This window comes from Eucalyptus grandis, chromosome 9, assembly GCF_016545825.1.
Source record: "Eucalyptus grandis isolate ANBG69807.140 chromosome 9, ASM1654582v1, whole genome shotgun sequence".
Taxonomy (NCBI): domain Eukaryota; kingdom Viridiplantae; phylum Streptophyta; class Magnoliopsida; order Myrtales; family Myrtaceae; genus Eucalyptus; species Eucalyptus grandis.
In genome coordinates, this window is record NC_052620.1 from 41,840,854 (window position 1) to 41,867,827 (window position 26,974).

General features: G+C 39.5%; 3 protein-coding genes and 1 non-coding gene across 4 annotated transcripts; 2 read left to right on the plus strand and 2 right to left on the minus strand.

The window, feature by feature from the left end:
- Positions 1-39: 39 nt before the first annotated feature.
- LOC104420842 lies at positions 40-2,146 on the minus strand. The gene is made up of 2 exons (XR_005546684.1): positions 1,015-2,146; positions 40-798 (listed from the first exon to the last, which is right to left on the minus strand). It is a non-coding gene; the product is annotated as an uncharacterized LOC104420842 (transcript).
- A 2,886-nt stretch (positions 2,147-5,032) lies between these two features.
- Positions 5,033-6,600, plus strand: LOC104419888. Its single transcript, XM_010031715.3, has 5 exons — positions 5,033-5,235; positions 5,348-5,419; positions 5,505-5,587; positions 5,809-6,011; positions 6,270-6,600. The coding sequence occupies exons 1-5, from the start codon at positions 5,033-5,035 to the stop codon at positions 6,351-6,353; spliced, it is 645 nt and encodes a 214-aa protein (XP_010030017.2). The 3' UTR covers positions 6,354-6,600.
- A 411-nt stretch (positions 6,601-7,011) lies between these two features.
- Positions 7,012-7,647, minus strand: LOC120288062 (classical arabinogalactan protein 9-like). Its single transcript, XM_039301352.1, has one exon. The coding sequence runs from the start codon at positions 7,541-7,543 to the stop codon at positions 7,160-7,162; it is 384 nt and encodes a 127-aa protein (XP_039157286.1). The 5' UTR covers positions 7,544-7,647; the 3' UTR covers positions 7,012-7,159.
- Positions 7,648-11,175: 3,528 nt separating this feature from the next.
- LOC104419889 (calmodulin-binding transcription activator 3) lies at positions 11,176-21,165 on the plus strand. The gene is made up of 12 exons (XM_010031716.3): positions 11,176-11,469; positions 12,008-12,127; positions 13,144-13,259; positions 14,127-14,215; positions 15,135-15,180; positions 16,026-16,305; positions 16,514-16,812; positions 17,311-17,679; positions 17,781-18,466; positions 18,922-19,480; positions 20,075-20,386; positions 20,554-21,165. The coding sequence occupies exons 1-12, from the start codon at positions 11,430-11,432 to the stop codon at positions 20,617-20,619; spliced, it is 2,982 nt and encodes a 993-aa protein (XP_010030018.2). The 5' UTR covers positions 11,176-11,429; the 3' UTR covers positions 20,620-21,165.
- Positions 21,166-26,974: the final 5,809 nt, after the last annotated feature.

Genomic DNA, 26,974 nt, shown 5'->3' on the forward strand with positions numbered 1-26,974 from the left:
TCTCAGGCTTAATTTTTTTGAAGTATCCTCTCATTTCCATATGTTGATACCGCAAGAGTAAAAGAAATTTCTCAAGAAATTCGTTTTTGGTCAAATAATCTCTGGGCTATGGTACCGATCTGATGAGTAAAGCAGAGCTAAACCCGCTGGAACCTGCACCTGATTAGGTAGTGCATATGTTTAAACGTTGAGGTAATGGACAATCTAGAGGTGCTTTTGATGAAATCTTCCCTGGTGCAACATGTAGGATGGGCTCAAACATTTGATCCTATTGTTGCAAAGGCATTTTTTTCGGGCCTAGAGCACACTTACACAGGTACATCAAGAGCACTATAGAAGAATAGACGCGTTTGTTTTGTTTATTTTTTATGCATCAAGCTCTATGTATATAGTGTGAGATCTAAAAGAGGCAGATCTAGCTGCAAGCACAGCCACCAAAAGAATGCTTCGACAGTGTTCCTTTCCTGGTGGTAATGACCTGTTGAAGGACATTTGTCGCCCACTCAGTAAATAATGTCATGTTGTATCCAATTTGGCCGCTTTTGTAGATGGACATACATCGACGATCTTCCTCCGGATAGGGACATGGTTCTCCATTTGGGTCCCTCCAAGCACCCTCGTATCTCATCCCTGACCAACTAGCTAACCAGCGGTAAACATACTGGCCGACTCCTGCATTTTTCAACCACCCTTTGGGTAGAACTCCATTATGCTGCTGTTTCTGTCCATTAGGAACATGTTGGTCAACTGTGCACCGTGTGGAGACACTAGAATGTCTGTCATGCTCATCAATTTCACCTGAAACAAGATCGTTGATTATTATTAGGGACTTGAATGTTAGTAGCAAAGCGAAAAGCAACCCAAGAATTTGTGTCTGGGTCGAGGAGCTTTTTTAAAAATACAAAACAGCTGTTTCATTGATAAAGCCGAGTTAAGTTTCAGCTTTTAGGTGTATGAGGTAGGAATATGAAAATCTCGTAAGAGGCATAAGATAACGACAATGCATGTAGTCACCTGTTCACAGAAACCGAGATTACTGGAGTAGGCCACCATCAGGCTACACCCTTCGGCCTTATTGCATTCTCTCTGAAAAATCTCAATCACAGCTGAGTCATTCTTGAATGATCTCGCTCCTCTTCGCATGAACATAGTCAGACCAACGATACCATTTCTCTTCTTTCCATGAGCCTCTTCGATTTCGCCTCTCAACTTCATGTTACAGTAGTTTCTTGCTTTGCACCTCAATAAGTCGTAGGCCTCCACTCTTCTCTGTCTAGACATACCACCTTCATTGTGTCTCATAACAACTGCCTCCTCAAAACAAACCGGAGTGTTTTCCTCAATCTTGTCAAACTCTTCTATGTGTGGTTGCTTTCCGAACGTTGCCTCCATCAAGTTATTCAGCCATGGTGACATCTTGAACCTGAGCTCGCCCCAGTGGTACAAGACCCACCGGTCGGGGGACCTGCAGCTGTTCCTCTGATGCCACGATACGAACGGAAAAATGGACGACAAGCCGTGCCAGATATTGTCATAATGGTAGTGATTATACGATACAAAGGTTAGGCCTCTCATGAGCATGGCATTGGCCGGGAGAGTTTCAGGCCACGCGAGCGCGTAGTAGTTCCACGAGCCATCATGGGTGTCATGTCCTTTAACGCACAGAACCCTACCTTTCGACGATTCCGAGGGGAAGTGCTGGTACTGGACCTCGCCTTCGACATGAGCATCGTACATGGAGCTCATGAACCACGTATGGCCCTCTTGAGGTCGGTCCACGAAAGCGCATGTCCTTGAGCGGAAGAAATGTGACTGATTCACGGAGCTTTTCGGCCATAGCTTCGAGCTCAGATTCTAGGGTCGAATTATCAGGGCTTAGGGCGGTGTTGAGGATATTATGCCACTGACGCTTGAGAGACCAGGGAGGTGATGGTGCTAAAGGTGAAGATGGTGGGGTTTGGAGATTTGGGATTCGTGAGAGGGCAAAGATTGTGAGACCTGTGGTGAGAATGAAAGCGGAGAGTCTTTGAGAATTGGTAGATAAAGGAAGGGTGAAGCATTTTTTACTGGACTTGGAGGAGGAGGGAGTTTTAGTGCGGATTGGAAGAGTGGTGTTTCTGTCTATCTGGTGAGATGCTTTAGCCATGAATGATTGGAGTGGTAAAGATGATGATCATGGAGCTTGTCTTCTACAAAGATCCCTCAATCGCTTCAACTGATCTGCCGCATCTCATCGGCAATGTCGAAAGATGCCCACATGATATGTGCAGGTTCAGGCCAGTTTTATTGTGACAGAGAGCATATGTTTCACGTCGCAAGGTCATGGTTTAAGCACTCTGCTTGCCTATAAGCGTGAATTATATCTAAAGTACCTGCGTGGGTTGGGCTGGGATTAACTCGTTTTGGGTTAAAAAAGAATGAACTTTCTAAAAAGAAGGCACCGAGATTTTGTCACACTAATATAAGAGAGTTTTTTATTTCAGAATTTATTGTAAAATCATTCTTAATTATATATCTTGCCCGAGATAGATGAAGGTTATTGGCCATTGGCTAATTCTGTTTCAACGACATGTTTTTTTATTTTTGGCGGTTGTCAAAATTGAACATACATTCATACTCATGTATGTGTAATGGAAGAGCGACTTACAAACAAAAAGTAACTTGGAACTAGAGATCCCCACATGGAGTTTAAGCCGTTAAAAAACCTTGCAAGTGATAGGATTGACTTTACATTTCATAATGCTGGCTGACACATAAAATACAAGATTAGGATGTAACCGCATCAAATGGACAGATAAAGATAGAAAAACAAGTGAAATAACAAAGATTAATAGACATTAGACATATTTAAGAGAAGATGATAATACTATATGAATCGTTTTACGTGATATGAACGGCGATTTGACATGAACGACTTCACTCAAAATGATGTCATTTTGATAAATTTTTTATTCTGTTCTTTTCATTTTTTTTTTCTTTTTCCTCACTCTTCTTTCTCTTGAAGAGGGCCAGAGGAGTTGCTAGGGCCTTGCCGATGGTCACCTATGGCTAAAAAGCATTCGATTTCCTTCACCCTCTTTAAACCTGCCAGAGTGAAAGAAACTCTTATGATGAGAGTTAAAAGACACTTAAGTTTACTCATTCAATATTAATAAATCGCACAAAATCTTTGACATACTTTTGAAAATGGCTTAATTAAATTAACTAAAGGCTAAGTAATTCCAAGTAAAAAAAAAATAGTAAACAAAAAAAATTACAAGCGGCACCATTCATAGAGTCATAATCCAGTCAATTGTATCGTTTTTTGAAAAATAATTCACAAAGCAATTCGGCTGGGAAAAATATTAAATTTTTGGATGACAAGGGACATATGATGACTTTTGATTATCTAATTTAAAAGAATCGAATAATCAATAAATCATTTAGTTCTTTTAAAACGTCCGATGATAACTTTGGGTTCGCGTTCAAGACAGAAATTTATCTGGCCAATGCTTTGGATCAAGATCATCGGTGGGCCATCGGCCGGCGAGGGTAGCTTCTGCGCCAGTGTTGCGCTTAGGCCCATCTGAGGAAGAGGAGGGGAGAAGGTGGTAGGAAGGAGACCGGCAATTTCTTCCTCTCCTATTTTTTGCCCTTTTAATGTTTACTTTTTCTGTTCACCTTGACGAGCTGGTTGTGGTGGGAACAAAACGAGAAATGGTGATTTTGAGCTTTTGTCTTAGTTTCAGTTTTTTTTTTTTTTCTTTTTCTTTTTTTATGTATGATATGATGATTTCGGTGTTTAGATTCCGGTTTGAAGCTCCATGGATGGTGGTTTATCTCTTATCTCTTATCTTTTTTATTTTTTGGGGGGAGGTGGGTGTCTTGGAAGGTTCTGTGTTGGTTTCTGGAAATTGTGTAGATTGACTCGGTCGTCTCAGGGAGAGAAGGTCAATGCCTTGACGGGGTCTCCAAATGGATAAGAAAGAAATTACGTTGTTTCAATTATTATCATTCACATCTATAACCATATCAAATAGGATGGCTAATGCTGACTAGACCATCACATCAATGATATTCAGACAATAGCTCATGGAAAAACTCTAATCAATTAACTCTATGATATTTGATGCGTGCCCATGATTTCACAGTTTTAATGTTGTCTATTTAAATATTATGGTGATTTTCCATTTTGTGCACAAATGATCAGTTTGTACGTGTTCTTGACAGACTTTAATCTCATGTTAGGTTAACAATCCATGGCCCTTGTTTACAATCCATGACCCATAATTTCTGTCACTTGGGAGGATGAGACGTGCCTTACTATGCCTTAATATGTCTAAGATAATTATGTAAGAAAATAATTATTAAAGATAAGGTAGTAATTTCTTAGCTTATGCGTGCTTCTATCATATGACTTTGACTATACGCTCACGGAAGACCTTGGGACATAGCTTGATGACATGTACTAGGGTTGAGTCATTGAAATTGCCTGAGCTCTCTCTTTTCCTTCTGCCTTATCCTTGAAATGTGACTTTTGATTAATTAAATGAGGTCCAGCTTCGGATTCGCCGCACATGCTTTCCCTTTTTCCTTTTTTTCTCTCTTCCTGCTTTCCAGTTATTTCCAACTCGAAGGAGGAAATCCCTAAGCAACGAGGAAAGAAAACTTCAGCCGGCAAGGAACCAGCAATATAAAGTCCATTTTCGCAATGTTTTTTTTGTGTATTTCATTTTTAAGGTAGGTGGCCACTGACCAGAAGCTGTCAACCTTGAGCTTGACGTCAACGCACGTTCCACCCCAACACCATCGCTTGACGTGCTTGTTTTGTGTGCCTTCTCCTAACTTTTCCAGGCGTTGAATAAGAAGAGCCTTTGTGCATTCTCCCACGCAAATTTGATTCCTCTTCCGAGTAAAATAGCTCTACAAGAACCATCGTTCGCCATTCATTCGCCGCTCACGAATATGCTGAATAATATCCACCTACAGCACTGGCTTTTATGAAGAGAGAGATCCTTTGATTTCACCCATTTGCATTTAGCTTTTAGCCCGCATGGAGAGATTGTTCAGGATGTTCACAACCGCAACGTTTTCGTCTTTCCGCTTATTAAGAGGTCTCGTTCAATCTCGACTAACCCAGCACCGTGGCGATGCACGATGGATGCTCGAGTCTGGCTATTCGACTGACTTCCGGGGGTTGCAGCAGATTTCCCGAGCTTACCACAAAGAAGCGGACCGGCCCGCTTTCAGTAGCACGTACAATTCTTTTTCCACGCCACTTTAGGAAGAAAAGGTATTCGTATTGTGGAAATCAGCTGCAAATCAATCCCTTAACCTCGTACACCGTTATTTCTTTTGTCCTACCTAGGGAAATAAATGCAAGTAGAGAGATCCCAAAGCCACTGCCAGATCCTCCCAAACCATCAAGGTTCCCACCATGGTATTTTGCTTTTTTATAATCCTAAGATAATAATGCAGGCCAGTCTCGCAAAGGAAAAAAATGATGAAAATTGCAACCATTGCAGGGGTAAGTGGGTCATGGGCTCTATCTTGTCTCTCCTGATACCCTTTTGGAAGCTCAAATGGGACAAGCTGCGACAGATAGAAGGTACCATCTGCAAAAAGTTCTTAATCTTTACACGTTTGACAGAATGCCATACCTAATGTATTTGAAGGAAGAACCGAATGTCTCTGCTAGGGTATTCACTTACTTAGGTATCTAAATAAATTCGGTTCGGTGTTATTACTTGACTTAGCTAAGTTAACCTTTTTCTAGATATAGCGTTTCGAAAACAAAGTGTTTTTTTAACTAAAGATGATCGTCTTCAGGAGAGGCTGAGGAGGTGATTGAAGGTGCCGAGATTGTGGCTGAGGTGGTAGAGAAGGTGGCGACCGTGGCTGAAAAGGTTTCGGCCCAAGTAGCCGATAAGCTCCCGGATGACAGCAAACTCAAGGAGGCAGCATTGTTTGTTGAACACGTATCGGAAGTTACTGCTCGAGACGCTCATTTGACCGACGACTTCATTCATAAGGTATTTGCGTCCTCCTCCTCCTCCTCTCATCGCCTTCTACCGCTCATGAGATATCATATGCTCGCGACCAGTTAACATAAATCTCGAGGAAGTCCAGCTGCGAGCATACTTATTAATTGATAAATCGATAGAGAACAAGGAGATTGGTAGATACATATCACAAAGTAGTTGTGCGAAGACATACTGCATTCGAATCGAAGGGAAAAAATCTTGCCATCGGGTCGCCATCCAATTAACGGGGTGGTTCCATACATGTAGGTTGATGAAGTGAAACAAGAGGTGGAGACAGCAGTCGAAACCGGCATCCAGAAGATCATCGAGCAACCGCCTGAAGAAAAATGAACATTCATCATTTTTTCAGCCATCCATCCTCCAAAAGGCTCCTTCCGGAGAAAGGTTTAGAGAGAAATGTGTACATACCATTAGGGGAGGAAAAAAAAGGCTATAAATAAACGAAGCGCTTGTCGCAGTGATGTAATTGTATATCAGCACATGACATTAATTGTGATTTCTAGGAAGGCGGAATCAAACCTTTCCTTCTTGCCGTTCATTTACCATGTGAATTCATTGCTTTGTACGTATTTCTCAAGTCAAATTCGGTTCTGGGATGCCTCTAATCGCTATAACATGACATCGATGAGAATACATCAAATCGAAGTCGCGAGGTACGCGGATACTACATGTTATTATCTGCATGGTCTATTACTCAACCATCAAACATGTTAGTAGCCTTTGATTTATTTGTCACTCTTCAAAACAAGGATTTCCTGTATTTCTAATCTCCGGATGTAACTGTGGGATCATGGAAGGAAAGGAGAAAATTTATGATAAAGCAGTGAAGTGGGTTATTTGTCCAAAAGGAGATCGAAATCCTTTTGGAAGGATCGGGTAGCATAACAAGAAAAAATCATCCTTCATCGATCGGTGGTTTACGGACAGTCTCTTGGTGCCTAAATCCGAACTGATAATAGCATATTTAGGGTACCTTAAACATCACACGTACTCTCAAATATTTCATTAAGTTTATTGTAACCGGAAACATATAGATCATAAACGAGACACGCACGTTAACCTGAAGGGTGATCGAGAAAACCAGATGGATACGTCGGCCTAAAAGATTGGCTTAAAATAATGCTCCTCTCCACTCGTTACATGGCCAATGCGGCGGCGAACCCAGCGGCCAAAACCCCCGAGAGAGCAAACTTATTCATCGCAGCGCCACTGTTGGGTGCCACCGGACCTTCGACTGGCGGTGACGAGTTGGCCAACGGAGGCAGTGAGTTTGATGTCGATGCAGGAGGGGACGGCGGCGAGGTGGATGTCGAAGGGGACGGGGCACTCGCCGCCGCTGGCGGCGATGGCGGGGTCAGCGATGCGACCTGTGGGGGGAGAATCGGTGGGAATGCTGATGCTTCCAGCGTAGGCGAGGTCATCGGAGATGGCGATGGAGCAGGCGGTGGAGACTGCGCCACTGATAAGCCGAAGGAGAGCGCCGCCACGGCCGCGAGGTACAGGATTCTCGAGACCGCCATTGTTGCCCGAGCGGAAACTTTCTCGAGCGAACCTGCACCTGGAAATCAGAGCCTAGTTACTGATTTGGTTGTCTGAAGAGAGTGGAAATATATAGAGAGGAGAGGCGTTGGATGCAAAGTTGGAGCTGAGCGGGACGAAGAGAGGTGCTCCTCCACTAATGCCTACGCAGTATGGTTATATCTGGAAAAATTTTAATTTGATTTCTAGACGAAACATGCTTATAAGTCTAGCTATTGAGAAAAATATAGAAAGGGGAATGAGAAATTTTAATTATTCTTGGTCGAATCTAAGTTCTGAAAAATACACATTTTATCATCCAATGCCCTACGAGGTTTTTTCTGACCCCTTGCACGCAAGAATTTGTGCACGCATACAAGTTAACAGTATCCCGCAATGTTAGACGTAATACATGTAATTGTTAGAGTACGGGATTATAATAAATTATGTGGATTTTGAGAAAATAGAAAGTGGAAAACGTCAAGTGAAGTGATTTTCATAGAGCTTGTTGATTAATTTAGACATTAAAAGTTGGAGATGCTAGTTGTCTTAGTTGAAGTTTGGATTTTTTCCCAATCCATTCCGGCATCCACTTTTTTGATATTTTGAAAATAAGTTCAAGTGCACCAAAAATTTTACAACTTAGCTCCACCTATTTTATAAGTTTGAACATCTAATTTGACTCTCTAGTATATTATTTGACGCGACCAATTTGGCATTTAGTAAAAGCTGATGTGGAGCCAAAAGCATCACGTAAACGATAAGAAAAGGGAGATAGGGCAAAAAAGAGAGCGAGCGAGCGAGCCACCCAGCCTTCATTTGGACACTTGCCCAACCACTAGAGGGCTTGCTTACCCTTGCCAAATTATAGGGTCAGGGTTAGCAATCCTCTTGTCCGTGAAGACAATGTTGATTATAACTTAACCCCTCCCCTCCTCTCCCAATTCATTTTCATATTTTATTTATCAATTTTTTTTCATCGGCACGAGTCACATATCATAACAAAACGCTACGTCAAATTTATCAATTACTCAAAAATGGATAGAACTAATAAAAATATCGTATTCCAAGTGAATCTTTTGCATAAAGTTTCATGGTTGATGATAGTTTTTGTGAATTTTACAATTCAATTGCGCTCTTTCTATAAAATGTAAGATTCATAATGCAATAGTCTCTATAAAAATCTGGACATTTAAGAAAGAAAGGAGGAAAGAGATTCCTTGAAATGGAAGCACCTCTTCCCATTACATATTCGATAGATAAATACACAAAATCTATTGCATGGCAATTTTGGATACTTTTAATATAATTTCCTCCGGCCAAAGAAACATTAGACATAATGCAGTAAGGTAGGAAATTAGTAGTACAAAGTCATGGAGAATCCGTTTTAACCTCGCGTGTCAATAAATAAATTAAAGGACAGTTAATGTAAAAAAATACTACAAGTTTTTTTGTCAATTAAAATAGTTGTCTATACATTGTGCTTTGGCCAATCGGTTAATAATGCCTATAAGTAGAAGCACCTCCTTACAATATAGGTAATCCCACGAATAAGCAAATGGCACATGTGAGTACTGTTACTAGATTCTTTAACGAAAATGACCATTACGTGCAATTCACGAAAATGACGGATTTTTAGTATTTTTTTTTTCCTTTTTTCAGGTAAAAGAATTTTGGAAATATCGTCTCACGCGCATTGAATTGAGGTCAGCATCGGCCCATCAAATCTGCCACGTCATCCTTTCATGGCCATCAACGAGTTTATGGTGCTAATTGTTCTACGTTCGAGTTCGTGTGTTTGTTTACACATCCACCCATTTATTCATGTGTTCGTTTCAAATATAAGATTAAAAATGCGTTTGGTTGAACTTATCAATGGGCTTTCAACCTTCAAAGATAGCGGTGAGGCTAAATTTGATCGGTGAAGAGCCAACAAGACCAAATCTGACTGATGAAGGATTGACAAGTGATTGGAGAAGGATTGGTTAGGATTAGGTGACTTGGGCGACCTCTGCCAAAAATCACACAATCTCAAGTGACTATGGCTTGGATCTCGAGACCTCAGGTGACTCTACTTCCAAGGTTGCGCAACCTTAGGTGGCAGTCGCTTGGGGTCACGCGACCATTTCCAAAGGTTGTCCAACTTAGCTGACAAGTGCCAACGGCCATAGCCCTTCTTGGTTCTAATGAAGGGTTTTGGTCATTTTTAAATAAAAATATATAGAAATATATTTAAAGTTCATTGTAAAAGTTGTTTTTTTTTTTTTGGCTAAATACTACTTGAACTCAAAGTTCTTCTGTAAAGAGTTTTTACCCAACATAAGTTGCATTTCCTCAAATGAATGTTCAAATACTATCTACTCACTGATGATATATTTTATTCTATCTTAAAATTTATCATAACTACCAAACTTAATCAAATGGTTTTGGCTTTCAGTATTTACATTACACCATAAAACCCATATACAAAGTTGAAGAAATCCAACCTAAATGTGTTAGAAGCTCACAACTTGTAAATCTATTAATTCCACTCGTTTTATACAATGAAAATCTAACCCCACTTTTTTCATATATTTAAAGTTATCTTATGCCAATGTGACACTAAGTAAGTGTTGATGTGGCACCGCATAAAAGTAATAAAAAAAGTAAAAAAGCAAGAGAGAGAGCTGAGTTCATGAAGCAAACAATTCATGAAAAACTGTTTCAACCTCATATCTTCCTCGTCATAATTAATACCCATTTGAATCAACTTGCATCACGACTTTATGTATCGTATAGTATGTTCAAACACTATTTACTCATTAAGTGACATTGTCTTTTATGAAGAGAATAAATTTTAATAATAATGCTACAAAATTTTCATTTTCGGTCGAAATAATTTTCTATGCTTTGGCCGACCGATTAATGATGCCTATGAATGAAACTAGCTCCTTAGTCCTCACCCTAAAAAGGGAATAGGCAATTCCACAAATAAGCAAATAATACAGGTGAGCACCAAACCTAGCGATCCAGGAAAACGACGAATTTGAATATTTATTTTTTCTTTTCTTCTTTTATGAGGGGGGAAGTACGTTGGGAAATTTCGGCTCAAGCGCTGACGGGGCTTCGCCTCGGGGAACGGGTCACGGCGTGTGCGGCGCACTTTCGCTTTGGGGCCCCGGTCGGGCTCGGCCCGTATGATCCGCCACGTCATCCCTCCGAGGCAACCCGAACCGTCCACGAGGCGAGGGGGTGGTGGGAGCGGGCGCAGAGGATCCGCGCAGAGTCGCCGAAAAAGCGTGGCTTGACCGGACTGGAACGGAACGGGAAGCAACCCCGGGCCACGTCGGATGGAGGTAAAGATACGACGCGTAAAGCCAGGTTCCTCCTCCATTCTCTCTCCGCGCCATTGTGGACGCAGTCTCATGAGGCCCTTTGACTTTCAAAGCTCTCCATCGATCGTGATTCCGTTGGATTTTTTGTTTCGGGGCTTTTATTTTATTTTTTTTATTTTTTTATTTTTAATTTTTGGGGGAATTGGTGGATTTTACGCGCTTCTCTGTCGCCGATGTTCTGTTTCCCTCTCTTCTCAAATACTCTTTTCCGTTGCGCCCATGCACACTCCCCATTTCCCTCCGTCCCTCCCTCCCCCTCCCCCACCCCCGCCCTCCTCCACCGATCGGTTCCCGCCGCCGTCCCCGGCTCCGGCTCGATTAGGTCCTCCGCCGTCGCCCGCTGGGAGCGCCGCCGCCGCCTTGTCGCTTCGGTCCCGATTGCCGGTCGGAGGAGGAGTCGTCCTCGTGGATGCGCATTCCCGTTCGCTCGCGGATTCTGAATGCGGTCCGCGACGACGGCCGCGGTGCCTCGCGATGAAACCTGAGGAGGTTTCCGTCGGGGCATTGTTCGCGCATGGCTGAGTGTCGGAGATACCTGCCCGCTCTACATTCGGGTGAGTTTCTCGCCCGCCGGTTCGGTTCCCGTCAGCTTTTGTGTGGCGGGATGGGAGAGGCTTTCAGTTCGTTCTGATTCGCGGGGGTTCCGTAGCGCGCGCGCCGTGGAGTTATTTATTTATTTTTTTTTTTCTTTTTTGACGTTCTTCTTCGTCGATTGCTTGACGTAGACGTAGGATGGCGATGTACTCCCACGTTCGTGCTTGCGTGTACTCGTTTCAGTGGGGTATTGTTCCAGCGCGAAGTGAATTAGTCCAATTGCGAAGCATTTTGATGAGCACCGGGAGGTTCGAGTAACTTGCCTGTGTGAATTTGTTGTCAGTAATCTATAGTACTGACCGAATCACGTTGAATTGCGTACGATTAGTTACGTCGAATCTCTTTTGCTGCAAATTCGTTTTTTAATTCTATAGTTGCGGTTGAGAACTGGAGTATGTTGTAAATTAGGGTGAGGAAGTATGCTGTGCTTGTCCTCTAACGAAATAGCCTTCCCACTTTGCTTCATTTTGGATATCTGATGTTATTGAACTTTGGCAGACCTACAGCAGATACTTCAAGAAGCGCGGCACCGTTGGCTTCGTCCGACAGAAATTTGTGAAATACTTCGGAACTACCAAAAGTTTAATTTGACACCAGAGCCACCCTCCAGGCCTCCAGGTTTTTTTAACTTTCCATTTTAATCTTTATATTCGATTCTGTTTCTGACTTAAAATTTGATTAGCTTTCAGAAGGAGGCTCCTTAGTAGCTCTATGGCTGTTCCCTTTAGTGTTACTAAATAGGCAATTGATGGTTCCTTTCTCTTTTTCTGCTTTCTGCTCACTACTCGCATCTTCTGGGATTACGTTAATGAAAGATATGGATAAACAATTGAGTCGACTCGATCCCTTTCTCTAGTATTGTGTAGTTATGATGTCAAATTTATGTTGTGGATTTATTTGCATCAGCTTGAACTGAAGTCATAATGGTGCTATTATCATCTTCTCTGTGTGCTTCCTTTTTTGGCTGAGTGGTGTTCTCTTCATGAAAGGTTTGGGTTTTTGTTTGGTTACAGTTGAAGGGTTTTAGGATCAACAGCTTAAATCATATATTGCAGTTGATTTATCTCATCGGTTTTCTTCAATCAAGTGGAACCCAATGGGATCTATCGAAATCTACTAATGGTTGTAGAACAACATAAATGTACATTATTGTTCGATGCATGAGATGCGCTTATGATGAATCTCTTTTTGCTTGGGTTGCTTTGTTTGTCCCTTTCTTGAGTCAAACGGTTCATCACCTTTTCAAATATATGTGCGTGTGTGAGTGTGTGCGTATTGGAGCTATTGATTCAACTCAGGTTCCAGCCAAAACAATAATAATCTGTTAAATGGAAAAAGTAAATTCTACATGATTTTAAATAAGTTTGGTATGTCAGTCTTTTTTGAATATTTGAGGTGTCTAGTAATAACTCAAATTGAATGCAAAGAGAAAAATTTCAAGCACAAAGGTAAAACAAGTTGTTGGAAACACACTTAACAAATCTGGGCAAAAAATAAAAAAGACAAGCACACGCCTAATCATTTCTCTCTTGACGGGCATACGCAACTTGTAGAGTTCAATACCACTTTTTTTTATCATATTCCTCCTTCAGAGATGGAGCATTGCTGTGACTAAATGCCCCTTTTTTCTTCAGCTGGTTCTTTATTCTTGTTTGATCGTAAAGCACTCCGATATTTTCGTAAAGATGGTCATCGCTGGAGGAAGAAAAGGGATGGAAAGACAGTTAAAGAAGCACATGAAAAATTAAAGGTACTTTTTCAGACAATGACTTTGATGGGGCAGTCATAGGCATTAGTGAATAAGCGATCAGGTCAATGCATTATGAAGCTGATTGATTAGTATCGGAATCTCCTGTTGTCAGTCCAGCAAATTATGTTCCCCCCAGTCTGTCTGTATATCCTAGTACAACTACATCAAGAAGGAAAAGAAAAAATTATGTCAGGGTCCTGTTCTTAAAAAATATTTTAGCTACTGATACTCAATTGTTTTGCTGCATGCACATCTTATCAGTGGAAGTATTATTCTACTATATTATTTTAACAGCCAAATCTCGGGTTGTCCATCTGTGGGCACATTTTGTTGGTGGAAGTATTAGCTAAGTCACATACACTTTGTCTGGTTTCAGAACGACTCACATAGGTCTGTCCTTATGACAGGGTTTGTTTTATTACCCGACGAGTAGTGTTTCAAATGTGACTTATGTTCCTGGTGGTGTTCTGGTTTCTATATGCTAGTTTAAATTGACTTATGAACTGAATTTTTTCTTCAAATCACCTGTACTCTACTTGTATGACATTATTATGTGTATCACGATATTTAATATACTCTACAGTCTAGAGTTTACGGATTTATGGGGGGTGATTTGATTGCACAATAATCACAATGCTTACGGTTGGTCTGCACTGAATTTCCAAGCATCATGAAAATCCTCCTTTCTAGGCTGCTTTTCTAGCATTATAGGGTGGGCCACTCTAACCATTGCTAGTTAATTTTGGTAGCTTATCATGGCCTTATAGAGCTCTAAGTTTGAACCTTTTTGTTGAGCTGAATTTGCTCAGCCTTATCAGTCGTTGAGCTTTCCTGTGAGCTTAATAAGATCTAAAATGATCTTTCCAGGCAGGTAGTGTGGATGTTTTGCATTGCTACTACGCCCATGGGGAGGAAAATGAAAACTTTCAACGAAGAAGCTACTGGATGCTCGATAGGTGAGCTGCTGTTCTTGCTTTGGATGAATATGTTCTATGTATGGAACTTACAGCAGTTTTTGGGAATGCTCATAGTTTATAGTCATTAGTGGACAAGCCTAGTAAAGTCTTCCATGCAGATTTTGCTAGATGACGGGTCAAACTGCTTGCTTATGTCTTCAAACTTACAATCATCACTGTGCAGCGAACATATCTTTACTTCATTCATATTGAAAAGGTTAACATTGTCTTGCCGCCAGACTTGCTGATCCCACTCTTTTTACAACTTTAAATGACTATCATGTAGCGACAATTTTTTAGATAAATTATTTGTCTTTCTCATGGGAGTCATCTTTACATTTTGCATCACAGCTGTTGGTTGTATGTCAGAGGAAAGATAGGCCCATCGACATGATTTCCACACAAATTGTGTATTGCGATGAATAAAATAACGTGTCTATTCATCACGTTGATACAATGCTTTTGTTAAATTATTTCCTCTCTTCAGTCACATTTTTATGCTTCACTCTGTAGGTAGTAGTGGCACGTCAGTGCAAAAAAAGTGCACTTGATAAGATTAGCATGAAGAAATTCGATATACATTCGTTGTATTCCATTTAAAAAGTTTGTGTATATTAAGCCACTTTCTGGCATCCTTACTTTCACATTCTTGAAGTTGTAAGAAAGAGCAACTCGGAACTAAAAATAATTTAGTTTTAAAAGTTAATTCTTATAGTTGTCATGACCATGACTGGCTTGGACGATGATCTTCTCTGCAACCTAACCTCACCACTCCCAAAATTGGTGAAGAGCAGAAAATATCTGGGAATCTTAACATGTGTTTACGAGAAGTTCGTTTTGTAGCACCCAATTATGTAAAATATGAGTTGTCATTCAGTCTACACTACTCATTGCTGCTTACTGTTTTCCTTATCTTCAGTCAGCTGGAGCACATTGTTCTTGTCCACTACAGAGAAGTGAAAGAGGTAATTGCAGCAGTCTGGCTTTACATTGAACCACATATATATTTTTTTAGTTTTCTTCGTTCTTTTTAATGGTGATGGGTCTTTTATGGAATAATTAGAAGAAAAGTAGGCCCTTTACCATTCTTTTATGGGTAGTCTAGAGTTACTTTTCTTTCTTCTCAATTGGCCTTATCTGTGATAGAACTATTTAAGATGAGTTTATATTATGTAAGGGCTTGTTGAGGGGTGTTCTTGCTGGGAAACTTTTAATCAGTTTTTCCAAACCAAGAGCAGAGCTGGTTCAACTAGTTGAATTGGGAACCAGAGCATGATTTGGTCCAGTTATTTTGAAATATCCGGAGTGCTCAGGTTCTGCCGAGACTTGGCATGGACCTTGACTGGTTGGACCGTACAATGTTTTGACTGGTTCATTGACCTTATAAAATTATATCTGAACATTGCTCAAACAAACATTTGAACCCATGTTCACTTGAAAAGGACTTGTAACCTTTTCCACCGGACCACTGAGTCATATTTAATAATTAAGTACAAACTTATACTTATTATCAAAAAAGCAGTGAACTTCCAAAAGCAAAGCAAAGGGATTCAATCTCTTGACCTTAAAATGACACGAGAGGAGTACCTCAACCAACTGAGCTACGCAGTGGATGTGTGTTGGATTGGTAATATAAATTGATTAACTATATAATTGCAGACAAAAGTGCACAATTGGTTTACCCGGTGGAACCAGTTCACCTGTGAATTGCCAGGCCTCCCTGTTCTTTGATGGGGCTGGGTTTAAAAACATTGGTTTTAACTAACACTAACCTGGTATGGTTTTGTACTTTCTGTTGCATCCATTGAAGGGGTACAAGTCTGGCATATCCCATTTACTAGGAGATCAAGGACCACAAATTATCAGCTCTCAAGCTAGTTCAGCTGGTTGTTTTGCCCTTGCAAACTCACATGCTTCGACTGCTCAGACATCTTATGTATTAAGGGCGGACGGAGTTGATAGAAGTGAACAAACAATTTCATCTGATCTGGAGAATGTGGATTCATTGGGCGGTCTGGGAGCATCTCTCACTAAATCTGCCTATTGCTCTGCTCCTTATGATGCTTATAAGTTTTCTGGTGACCCTGCAGGTAGAATTTACAGCATGTTTATCCATGTCTTTATATTTTTCTTCAGTGCATAAAACTTTTGGAAGAAGTATTGGACATTTTTGTGATAGACTTATTGCATCCCTTTCCTTCTTTAAAGACTGCATCTGCATCTAAATTTTACTTATATTGGAGTAACTAGTAGGCTTTGCAATCCTGAGTGTCTGATAGGTCTTTCTTCGGTTTTCAGGGCTTCCTGCATCATCTACATATCAGACAAGTTCCTGGTCATCTGGAGGGACTTATAATTTCAATACCAGAGTTCCTATCTTAGCAAAAATTTCTTGCAGAAATGTGGATCCTTCGTGTAACCAGGAATATCAAGTTGACAATAAGTTTCCTGTCAAACAGCCCGTTACAGATTTTGTTGCCCAGAGACCAACAGAATCTAAATTGGATCCTGACAGTGGAGTTCCAGATACAACTAGTGGTAGTAGGTTACATGGTGTTTCTGAACTTCAAGATGTGGCAGTGACTTCTCAGTGTCAGGTTCTATTTCCACCTTTTAGATAGAATCTTTCAAATTCCTGAACTGTTATTACTTCTTAATCATTTAATTGAGTTTCAAATCTAAGACAGAAAAAAGATGATGATGAAGACATTGATTTTGAGCTTTATATGCATCTGGAGGGCATGTATATGACTAATTACGTCTCTCTGAGTGATTTTTGAAATTTAAAACATATCATGTGAAAAAAGATTTTTAGCTCCTTTTGCTGCTGAAATTTAAAAGACATGTTTTGCCTTGATAAAATCTTCAGGGTAGCCTCTTTGCCTACAGTAATAATAGCAGGACTAATCTTTAGAATGAGTTTGATGTTTTGAGAATTTCTTTTACCTATTAGTAGATATGTGTTAACTTTAAGCGACAGATAGTACAAGTTTGCTTGGTTTTCTTGTGGTTCATTAAGCTTGACCGTATAATTGGTTCTTGGATACATATTTAGAAGAGCCAAAGTTCACCTAGTTAATTTTGAAATGTTGCAGGTGGCAGCTGAAAATCATTCCGTGGCAATGAAACCTCAGAACACAAGCACTTCTACTGCCCATATTGGAAGCTCATCCAATGGTGGAGTAATGAACAATGAGGAAGCTGGAGAGCTAAGAAAACTTGATAGCTTTGGGAGATGGATGGATAAAGAAATAGGTCAAGATTGTGATGAATCCTTGATGGCTTCTGACTCTGGAAATTATTGGAATGCACTTCCATCTGAGAGTGATGACAAGGAAGTATCTAGTTTGTCGCGTCACTTGCAACTGGATACAGACTCATTGGGTCCTTCTCTCTCTCAGGAGCAGCTATTTAGTATCTCAGACTACTCGCCAGATTGGGCTTATTCTGGCATTGAAACAAAGGTATGTTTTTTTGTCTTAGGTCAAAGACAAAGACGTGCTTAGACAAGAAATTATTCACCAGCTTAAGTTTTGTAATATATTGTTCCGGTTTATGTTGCTAGGTTCTGGTAGTAGGAACATTTTTGGGTAGCAAGAAACTTTCTGCCGATACGAAATGGGGTTGCATGTTCGGTGAAATTGAGGTTTCTGCTGAAATTTTAACTGATACATCAATGCGATGTGTGGCTCCTGCACATGCTCCCGGACGTGTTCCATTTTACGTTACTTGCAGGAATAGATTAGCATGTAGTGAGGTGAGAGAATTTGAGTATCGTGAGATGCCATCTGTGCCTTCCAATATTGCACTGGAAGATGAAGTGTCTCTTCAATCACAGCTGGCAAAATTGTTATATTTAGATCCAGTCGTGCCGCAGCTGGATTGCTCTGTTGAGGTATTTGATAAGTGCAAGTTGAAGAATTTCACAAGTTCAACGAATATGACTGGCAAATTCGATATTGGAAGAGTGGAAGAGGCTTCTGCATCCACAATGTCTGGTTGCCCATACGCTAGAGATGCAGCAATTCAGTGCTTGCTAGAGGACAAGCTTTCACAGTGGCTGGTCCATAAACTTCATGAAGGAGGCAGAGGGCCAAATATTTTGGATACACAAGGACAAGGAGTCATTCATTTGGCTGCAGCCCTTGGTTATGAAAGGGCCATGAGCAACATAATAGCTGCAGGTGTTAGTCCCAACTTCCGTGATGCACATGGAAGAACAGCTTTGCATTGGGCTGCATATTTTGGAAGGTAAGACTTTCAAGGTCTTGGAAATTATCTATATACAGCAGAACATAATAGATCTTGTTATATTTTTGCCCTGAAGCTGGACATATGATGTGAAGTTGTTCTGGTCATGATTCACTGGATGGTGACTGTTATGGTGCATGCAATCTCTCCATTTGTTTTATGCAACTTCCACTCCAGAACCAGATGCACTTCAGAGTCTGTTTCTGATGACTCATGCTTCTATTCAACAACTCCAGTGATAAACTGTATGCTTTTCAACTTGAATAAACATGGCGGATTATGGGGAACATGCTCAACATTGCCTCAAACTTACAGGATCATAGGAAACGAAAGCTTTTTACTTATCTTGACTATTCTGATTACAGATAGGATAATCAATGGATGAATTGATTGTGACGCCTTCAGTTTTCTATCTCCATATTTAAATCTGTTTTTCTAATAATTTGTCCTTACAGGGAGGAAACGGTTATTGCACTTGTTCGACTTGGAGCAGCTCTGGGAGTTGTTGATGATCCAAGAGCAGCATGTCCTGGAGGTCAAACTGCAGCGGATTTGGCTTCAAGTAGAGGGCATAAGGGAATCGCTGCATATTTGGCTGAAGCTGATTTGACTAGTCGTGTTTCTTCACTGACTGTCAACAAGAAAATCGACACCCTTGTTGCGGAGAAGGCCATTGAGGATGCAATCGCTGTTGTTTCGACTGCAGCTAAGGACGAAGAACGTTGCATGAAGGATTCTCTTGCTGCAGTTAGAAAATCGACCCATGCAGCAGCCCTGATTCAAGCTTTCTTTCAAACTCGTTCATTTCAGCAGAGACAATTAACAAAGGGAAATAGTGCTGCATCTCAAGTTTCGGCAGATCTAATAGCAATTGGTTCTTTTGACAAGGTCAAGAGTTTGAGTCATTATGAAGATTATTTGCATTCTGCGGCAACCAAAATTCAGAAAAAGTACCGTGGGTGGAGGGGAAGAAAGGACTTTTTGAAGATACGCAACCGGATTGTAAAAGTTCAGGTGATTCTATTACTTAAACAGCTAGATAAAATGGAGTTTCTATCTTTTCTGATTTTTTCTTTCACATGTAATGCATCAACTGTTAAGTTTTCACGAAGAGGGCCTCATGATTCATTGGTGGAAATGTTTTCTTCCAGTATTGCCATAAACCAAAGAGCAGGATCTGCATTAAGTGGATGGCCAATTTAAAAATCATGTAGAAGACAGAGCTCACCTAGAAGGAAAAGGGCTTTTCTTTTGCAAGTGCCAAGGCACTGAATTAATTCTTATGCTTAGACTTTAGTCCTTTTTGGAACCATAACTGGACTTAGCGTTGAATGAGGACCCTAATGAAACATAAGAGAAAGAAGTTCTCCACTTGTATTGACAAATTAGAGTTGTTGAAAATTTTGGTTGAGTGGTTTATAGCAGAAAGCATGGTGCCCTTTGCTAGATATGATCAACTTTCATCTTGCATTTGTCAAACGTGTGTGTGTGTATTTAGGAGTACCATTCTGTTGACCATAATTACTTGCATTAATGATATTTCCCCAAGTAAAGCGAAGCTTATTCATTGCCATGGACTGTTGCTCATCAAAGTTATTCTCTCTATAGGCTCATGTGAGAGGACATCAAGTACGTAAGCAATATAAGAAGGTTGTCCGCACGGTTAGTATAATGGAAAAGGCAATTCTACGCTGGAGGCGCAAAAGAACAGGTTTGCGATCATTTCAATTGGAGAGAAGAGTGGGTGATGACCATGGGGGGGATGAGGGAACTGATGATGAGTATGACTTTTTACGGATCAGCCGTAAGCAAAAGTTTGATGAAGTTGAACGAGCTCTAGCAAGAGTCAAATCTATGGTTCGCAATCCAGAGGCCCGTGATCAATATATGAGACTGGTCCAGAAGTTCGATAATTTTAAGGTGATGTAAACCCTTAAAATTTTTGATCATGACTGTATTTTGTTCTCTTCTATTATGCTACCTTCTTGCGCTTCGTTGAAATTCTCTGCGTTACATGTTTCAATAGAATTTCCTTTGCCAAATTCTGAATTGGTTTTCATAGTTTTTCTGGCACTTTTACCAAACAGATAATTAATAAGGGCAGCTGTGAATCACATGTTGATGCCAAGCAGTGCAGAACCGACGGAGAGTAGCTAATCTTGCGGTACCTGGTGAGTTAGACAATGTTGGTGTCAGATAGGTGAAGCCTGTCGGATGTACATTTATCCCTTAGCTAGTTTTGTATCTAGAAGTTACTCTGATGTCTAACCTGCATTTCATACGCGATCTTTTCCTAGGAAAGTCATAGAACCAGAGGGTGGTAATTGGTGGGGTTGGGGAAGCTAATTGTGTATGAGTTAGATTATTTTACCTTGTAAAGAAAAAAAGTTAGATCCCGTTAGAGATGAGGGTGAATGAGTAGGGGCGGGTTTCGATGGATGACTTTGAGCGATGTCTATGTAACGCCATGGAACTTGTCTGTCAGCAAGTCACTGATGGAAGTTACTTTTCATCTCCATTGTCATCAACAAACAGGAGACGGTAATGGCCCTTTTTCTTTTCCTTTCTTTTCTTTTGTCAAATATTGGTTATGGTTATAGGCGGAACCTATATACTTTAATACCGTTGTCACTTCTGCGAGCAAGACCTTCAGTTTCCGTTTACCTTCTGATCAGGAAGCTGGCACTGGATTTCGGAAATTAGATGTTTGACCATTTTCGATCCACACATAATATCACTTTCTTAATTCAAGTCCGTCCTATTATACCTACTGGCTCCAGTTCGAGCTATGCAAAATGCAGTTTCTATTGAATTGACCCAGCGACTGAATTGGGGCTTAACTATGTTTATGGAGGTAAAAAAATTGGGAGAAGTACTAAAAAAATTCTAAATCTGTTGTATTGATATCAATTCAATCATAAACTTTTCAATTTGATTAATTTAGTCTTTAACATTTTTACATCGGCACTTATTCAATCCATCTAGTCAATTTAGATCAAAAATCAGTGATGTGCACGTTGGCTATCTTACGTGGCATCGCCATCGTTAATGTGAATATTTTTAAAATGAATTTTTACTAATATTTAGATTTGTTATTATTTTTTAATATTTTCCTTCCCCCCCCCTTTCTTTTGAGTCGTGGCTGGTATTGGCCATAGGTGGCAACTGGCCACAACCGGGGGCTAGCAAGGGCATCATGACCATCACTGAACGAGAAGGGTCACCCTCACCGAACTAGCGAGGGTGAGACCTCATAGTTTGGGCAAAGGCAACCCTCGTTAGATTTGGGCAAGGGTGGTCCTTGCCAAATGTGGCAAGGGCTTGACCCTCGCAAGGGTCGCCCCCACTTAGGCCATGAGGGTCTCGTCCTCGCCAGAACCAATGAGGGTGACCCTCGTCAACCCCCACTTGTGGTCGGTCGTCGTCAACCAATTAGTAAAAAAAAAATTAATTTTAAAATGTTCACATCTATGCTGGCAATACCATACAAGATTGTCGGCATTTACATTATCGATTTTCGGCTTAAATTGTCGGATGGATTGAATTAATATCAATGTAAAAAGGTTTCTAACTGAATTGATACAAAAACAATAGTTTTATGATTTTTTAGTATTTTTCCCCCAAAAATTTGGGTCGTGCAAATGGATCTTGGCCCATACTACATGAAATTCCATAGTGGAGCCCATATCAATAACTGAATGTCAAGACTTAATTGGGCTTCGAAAGGCCGGTAGATGGGTCCATGTAAGTCCTATTGTCGTCTCTGGCTCGCTCCTGAGCATAAACAATGGGATAGTAGGAGGGTAAAAGATAAGGGCCCAAAACAATCCTTGATATATCCATTAAATGGGCGCAAGGCCCAGTAACTGATTTGGGCTTTAAAAGGCAAAGTCAATCCATTGTATTGGGTTAAGGGCCCACAATCTGGTCATTACTTTCATGGGCTGAACCCATCTGAATATTTAGGCTTTAATGGGCCAAAGTTCTACCAAATATATAGGACATTTATGGCCCAACTAGGCAGGCCCATTTTGCAGTATTGGGCCCTAAGGCTGTTATGGGCCATCTTCGGCCTAATATTTGGCACTTTATGGGTTTTGTTAGGCCCATTTAAACATTAGGCCTCAAATTGCTAGCCATTAGGCCCATCAGAGGTCCATATTTTCATGAGCTACACTTGTGATTTCCCGAAATTTGGTTTATATTTCGAAATATATAAAATAGTTATTTCATCAATGCACTCATAATTATTTTACTCTGAATTGATTATCCACGAGTTAACTAATCTATTAGATAAAATTGTAAAGATAAAAATGCGACAAACCAAAGAATTCAATTAGAAATTGACAAAGGTTAACACTGCACTATTATAAGTCAATTAGCTAATGGATATAAATCGATTCAATGGAAGTATGTACTTGGTTCACGGGTGATTCTGTACAATTACGATACTTGCATTGGACGATATTAAATCGATTTTATATTAATCTTGTATTCAAAGTATGTAATTGAATCATCGCGATTACATAACAATCAAGGGTTGTTAATGATTCAAATATGCATAAACATGAATCGAAAATTATCGACCACGGGTCAAATGCATGAGAACCCCTAAAAGTCATATGATAGTTTAGGTTATACTAAAGTTGCATTCAATCGATTTTTAACCATGAAATTTAATTTGATTTCGAATATCAAACTTTCGATGATTTCAAGATTAATTTATTAGATGTCGCCTCATTATCTGTCAAATTATCAACAAGTTCAAAATTTTTAGAAAATGAATTATCGGACGAAAATTGGAAGTCGAAAAGGGGAAACCGGACCTAGTGGCAAGATTATAATTTATTGGCTAAGATTTTGGATTTAAAGAAAAAAGAAAAATAAGAAGATATTGAGGGGTACAAGATACTTGGCATTGAGGGTTTTAAGGGAAGTGGTTGAAGGGGAAATGACGGGATTTTGAAGAAAATCTGGAAAAATGAAAAAATTATTATTATTATTATTATTATTTTTTACTCCCTCCCTCCCTCATTCTGCCGTGCGGCCCTTCAGCCCCTATTTCCTCCTTTTTCTCCTCTTCTCCACTCGTTCTTGTTCTTCGTTCCTTCTTCTTCATTTTCCTTGCATCATTATCACCAATGTCATGGCCTAAACTCCAAATGTGAGAATATCCCACGACGGCTGATTAAACTACGACGTCTCAGGATGCGTCACCAACTCATTTTTTTTTATATTTCGATTAAATGCATGTAGAAGCAATTTATATAAATATTCAGTTAATCAACAAAGAATAAGGATAGTAAAGAAGTATAACAGTGACATTTTCAAAATGCTAGTTTGTTTTATATATTTGTTAATCCTGGAAAGTTTCATATTTACAGATCATTACAAAAACCAGTAGGGGCCTAAGGTTAAATCAAACTTATGTACAGGAACCTTGAACTAGACACTATGTCTCTCCATACTACGAGCTTAAAAAAAAGTAATAAACAACAAGGGGTGAAATATAAATCTCAGCGAATTAATGGCTTAAGCCTTGATTAGGACGCAAATTCGTCTCAAAGGTAGCCTAAACATGCAACAACATATAATTTTACCTCGTCTTAGCACACCCTTGCATGTTAGTATATCATATATGCCAAAATTGATGCAATAAGCTTAGTCAATAATTATAACACATAACTCTCATGCACTAAGCATCCATACAGGTCTCGATTATAAGGTAAAACTCATTTACCATGTCTCACAGTTTTATCATTCATTACAATTATTCACACATGTTCTGCTTACTACAATTCCTCATGTCACGGTCAACACATGAATTAGTGGTCTTGCAACATTAGGCATCGTCCCGCTCCATCGAGCACTGTATTATCTAGAAGTGGAGCGCAGTATTATCTAGAACCCTCGCCTAGATGGAATTCCATAAAAAAAAAATCGGTTCAACCTCAACCACGACTCGGCATCCAAACCCTCGCCGAGCATCCAATAAAAATCGAGCATCATCTCGCATATTCATATGCATCAAGACAGATCCATCACCTTGATCAGGGTTGTTATGTGATCACACTAAAGCTCCAAATTTTTATCTTTCGACTTGACCAATGTAAAAGTGGTTCGTGCTCAAACAACAAATCTAAAAAATTTTACTTTTAAAATTGCAATAAAATAATCACATGTGGTCACGTATTTAAAACCAACCCGCCAAATTTTGCACACTTTCATTTTAAAATCCCATTACCCCATTTAAATGTAAAATGCGGTGTCCAAACGTGACACCTCAAAGTATGTCATTTTCTTGACAACTAAACCTTCTTTGAAAATATATTAAATAAGGCATATAATTGCACAATCTATAATATGGCATAACAAGTACAAACAATCGAAATTAAGGATAAACTCATCTAGAGCAACGAGCATCAAATTCTACTTAATGACTAATCCGTCGTTAATTACATTAATTGTGATTAATCAGGTTAATTCCGATTAATTAAACTAAACTAGATTAATTAATATAACTATAATTAATTAAAAATATATCATCGTTAATTAAAATAATTACAATTAATTAAACTAATTGTGATTAATTAAAAATAATTATGATTAATTAAAATGAACCCAATTAATTAAGACAAATTGTAATTACTTAAACTAGTCGAGCTTAACCTTAATCTAAACCATCTTTAATCGCAATTAAGGCTAAACTAAAATTAATTAATACTAATCGTTATTAACCTTAAACTAACCTACCCCCTAAACGTAATTAACTGCCTAATAAAGGATTATGAGTTCACTTATGGATTTTTTGGTGATGGTGAGCTTGTGGCGGCAACAACGCGACAACGTCGAAAACGTGATGCTTGCGGCTCGTACGGAGTCTCGATAGCGGTGGCGGTGGCAGCTCAAGTTCACGACACAATTAAGTTTTAATTGATTATATTTAGCTTAATTAAGTGAGTTTAGCCTAATTAATTGCTATTATCTTAATTAATCACATTTAGCCTAATTAATCATGATTAGATTGATTAAATCGCGATTAGTAGAAATTAATGACTGATTACTTGTTAAGTATAATTTTATGTTCATTTTATTGGTTGGATTTATGTGTAATTCCGATTGATTGAATTTGTTATACCGTGTCATTAATATGTCCAATGTGTGTGCCTTACTATTTTCAAAAATGTTTTTTGGACAAGAAATGGTATATTTTGATGTGTTGGCTTTGGATGCTGAATTTTCCGTGTTAAATAGGGAAATGGGATTTTAGAATGAAAGCGTGCAAATTTTGGCTGATTGATTTTAAATACGTGACCAAGTACAAATATTTTACCACAATTTTAAGAGTAAAAATTGCGGAAACTTATTATTTAAGCATGCACTATTTTATATTGGCTAATTAATGGCAAATAAAATTGGCTTGATTGTTGGCGTGCTTCTGTGATCATTTAATCAAACTTGTCATCCAATGGGAGTTTGGGGATGATACCTGATATTTATTGGATGCCCGATAGAGGTCCAAATGCCAAGTTGCGATTAAGGCCAGATCAATACTCCTTTATGAGATGTTGTCTAAGCAAGGGTTCTAGACAATACCATGCCCGATGAGATGGGACGATGTTCATTTATGCCGGAAGACCGCCAACTCTTGTGTTGGTCATGACTCAATAGGTTGTAATAATTGGAATATGTGTGAATGCTTGTGTTTCGTTGTACCTTATTACAGGGTAAAATTGTGAGGCATAGTATGGGACGGATTGAAATGGATTTTACCTTATAATCGAGCCCCGTGTAGATGCTTGGTATATGAGAGTTATGTGTTCTAGTTATTGATTATACTTGTTGCATTGATATTGGCATCCGAGATGTGCATTGGTGTGCTAATATATAGGGGCATGCCAAGGCGAGGTAAGTTTGTATAACGTTGCTTGTTTATGTTGTTTCCAAAACAAATTAGTGTCCTAATCGAGACATAGGTTGTTGACTCACTGAGATTTATATCTTACCCATTGTTGTTTAAATATTTTTAGGCTTGTAGTTTGGAGAACTGTCATGTGCGATTCAGGATCCCTTTGGAGATGAGGGATTGGCCTCGCGTTAGTGAAGTTTATGTTAAACCTAATCCTTACTGTTTTTTTTTTAATGGTTTGTAAATATGAAATTTCCTAAGGTTAACAAGTCTATAAATAGAAGTAATACTTTCGGAAATATTTGTTGTGATGGTTATAATATCCCTCTTTGTTGATTGATTGAGAGTTAGTATGTATGTTCCACTTGCGTTTAATTGAAAGATAAAAAGAATGTGTCAACGATGAATCTTAGGACGTTGCAAAGTTTATTGCAAGTTGAGGGATGCTTGCACACTCGAGGGTTTGAGGAGTAACATCCCCATCTGAAATGGTATCAGAGCTTGGCCAAGACTTTGAGTGATAAGATGTGATGAGTCTTTAGATAATTAGCTAGGAATAACATGTGACTGCTTGATTGTTTTGGACGGATTGTTCAAAT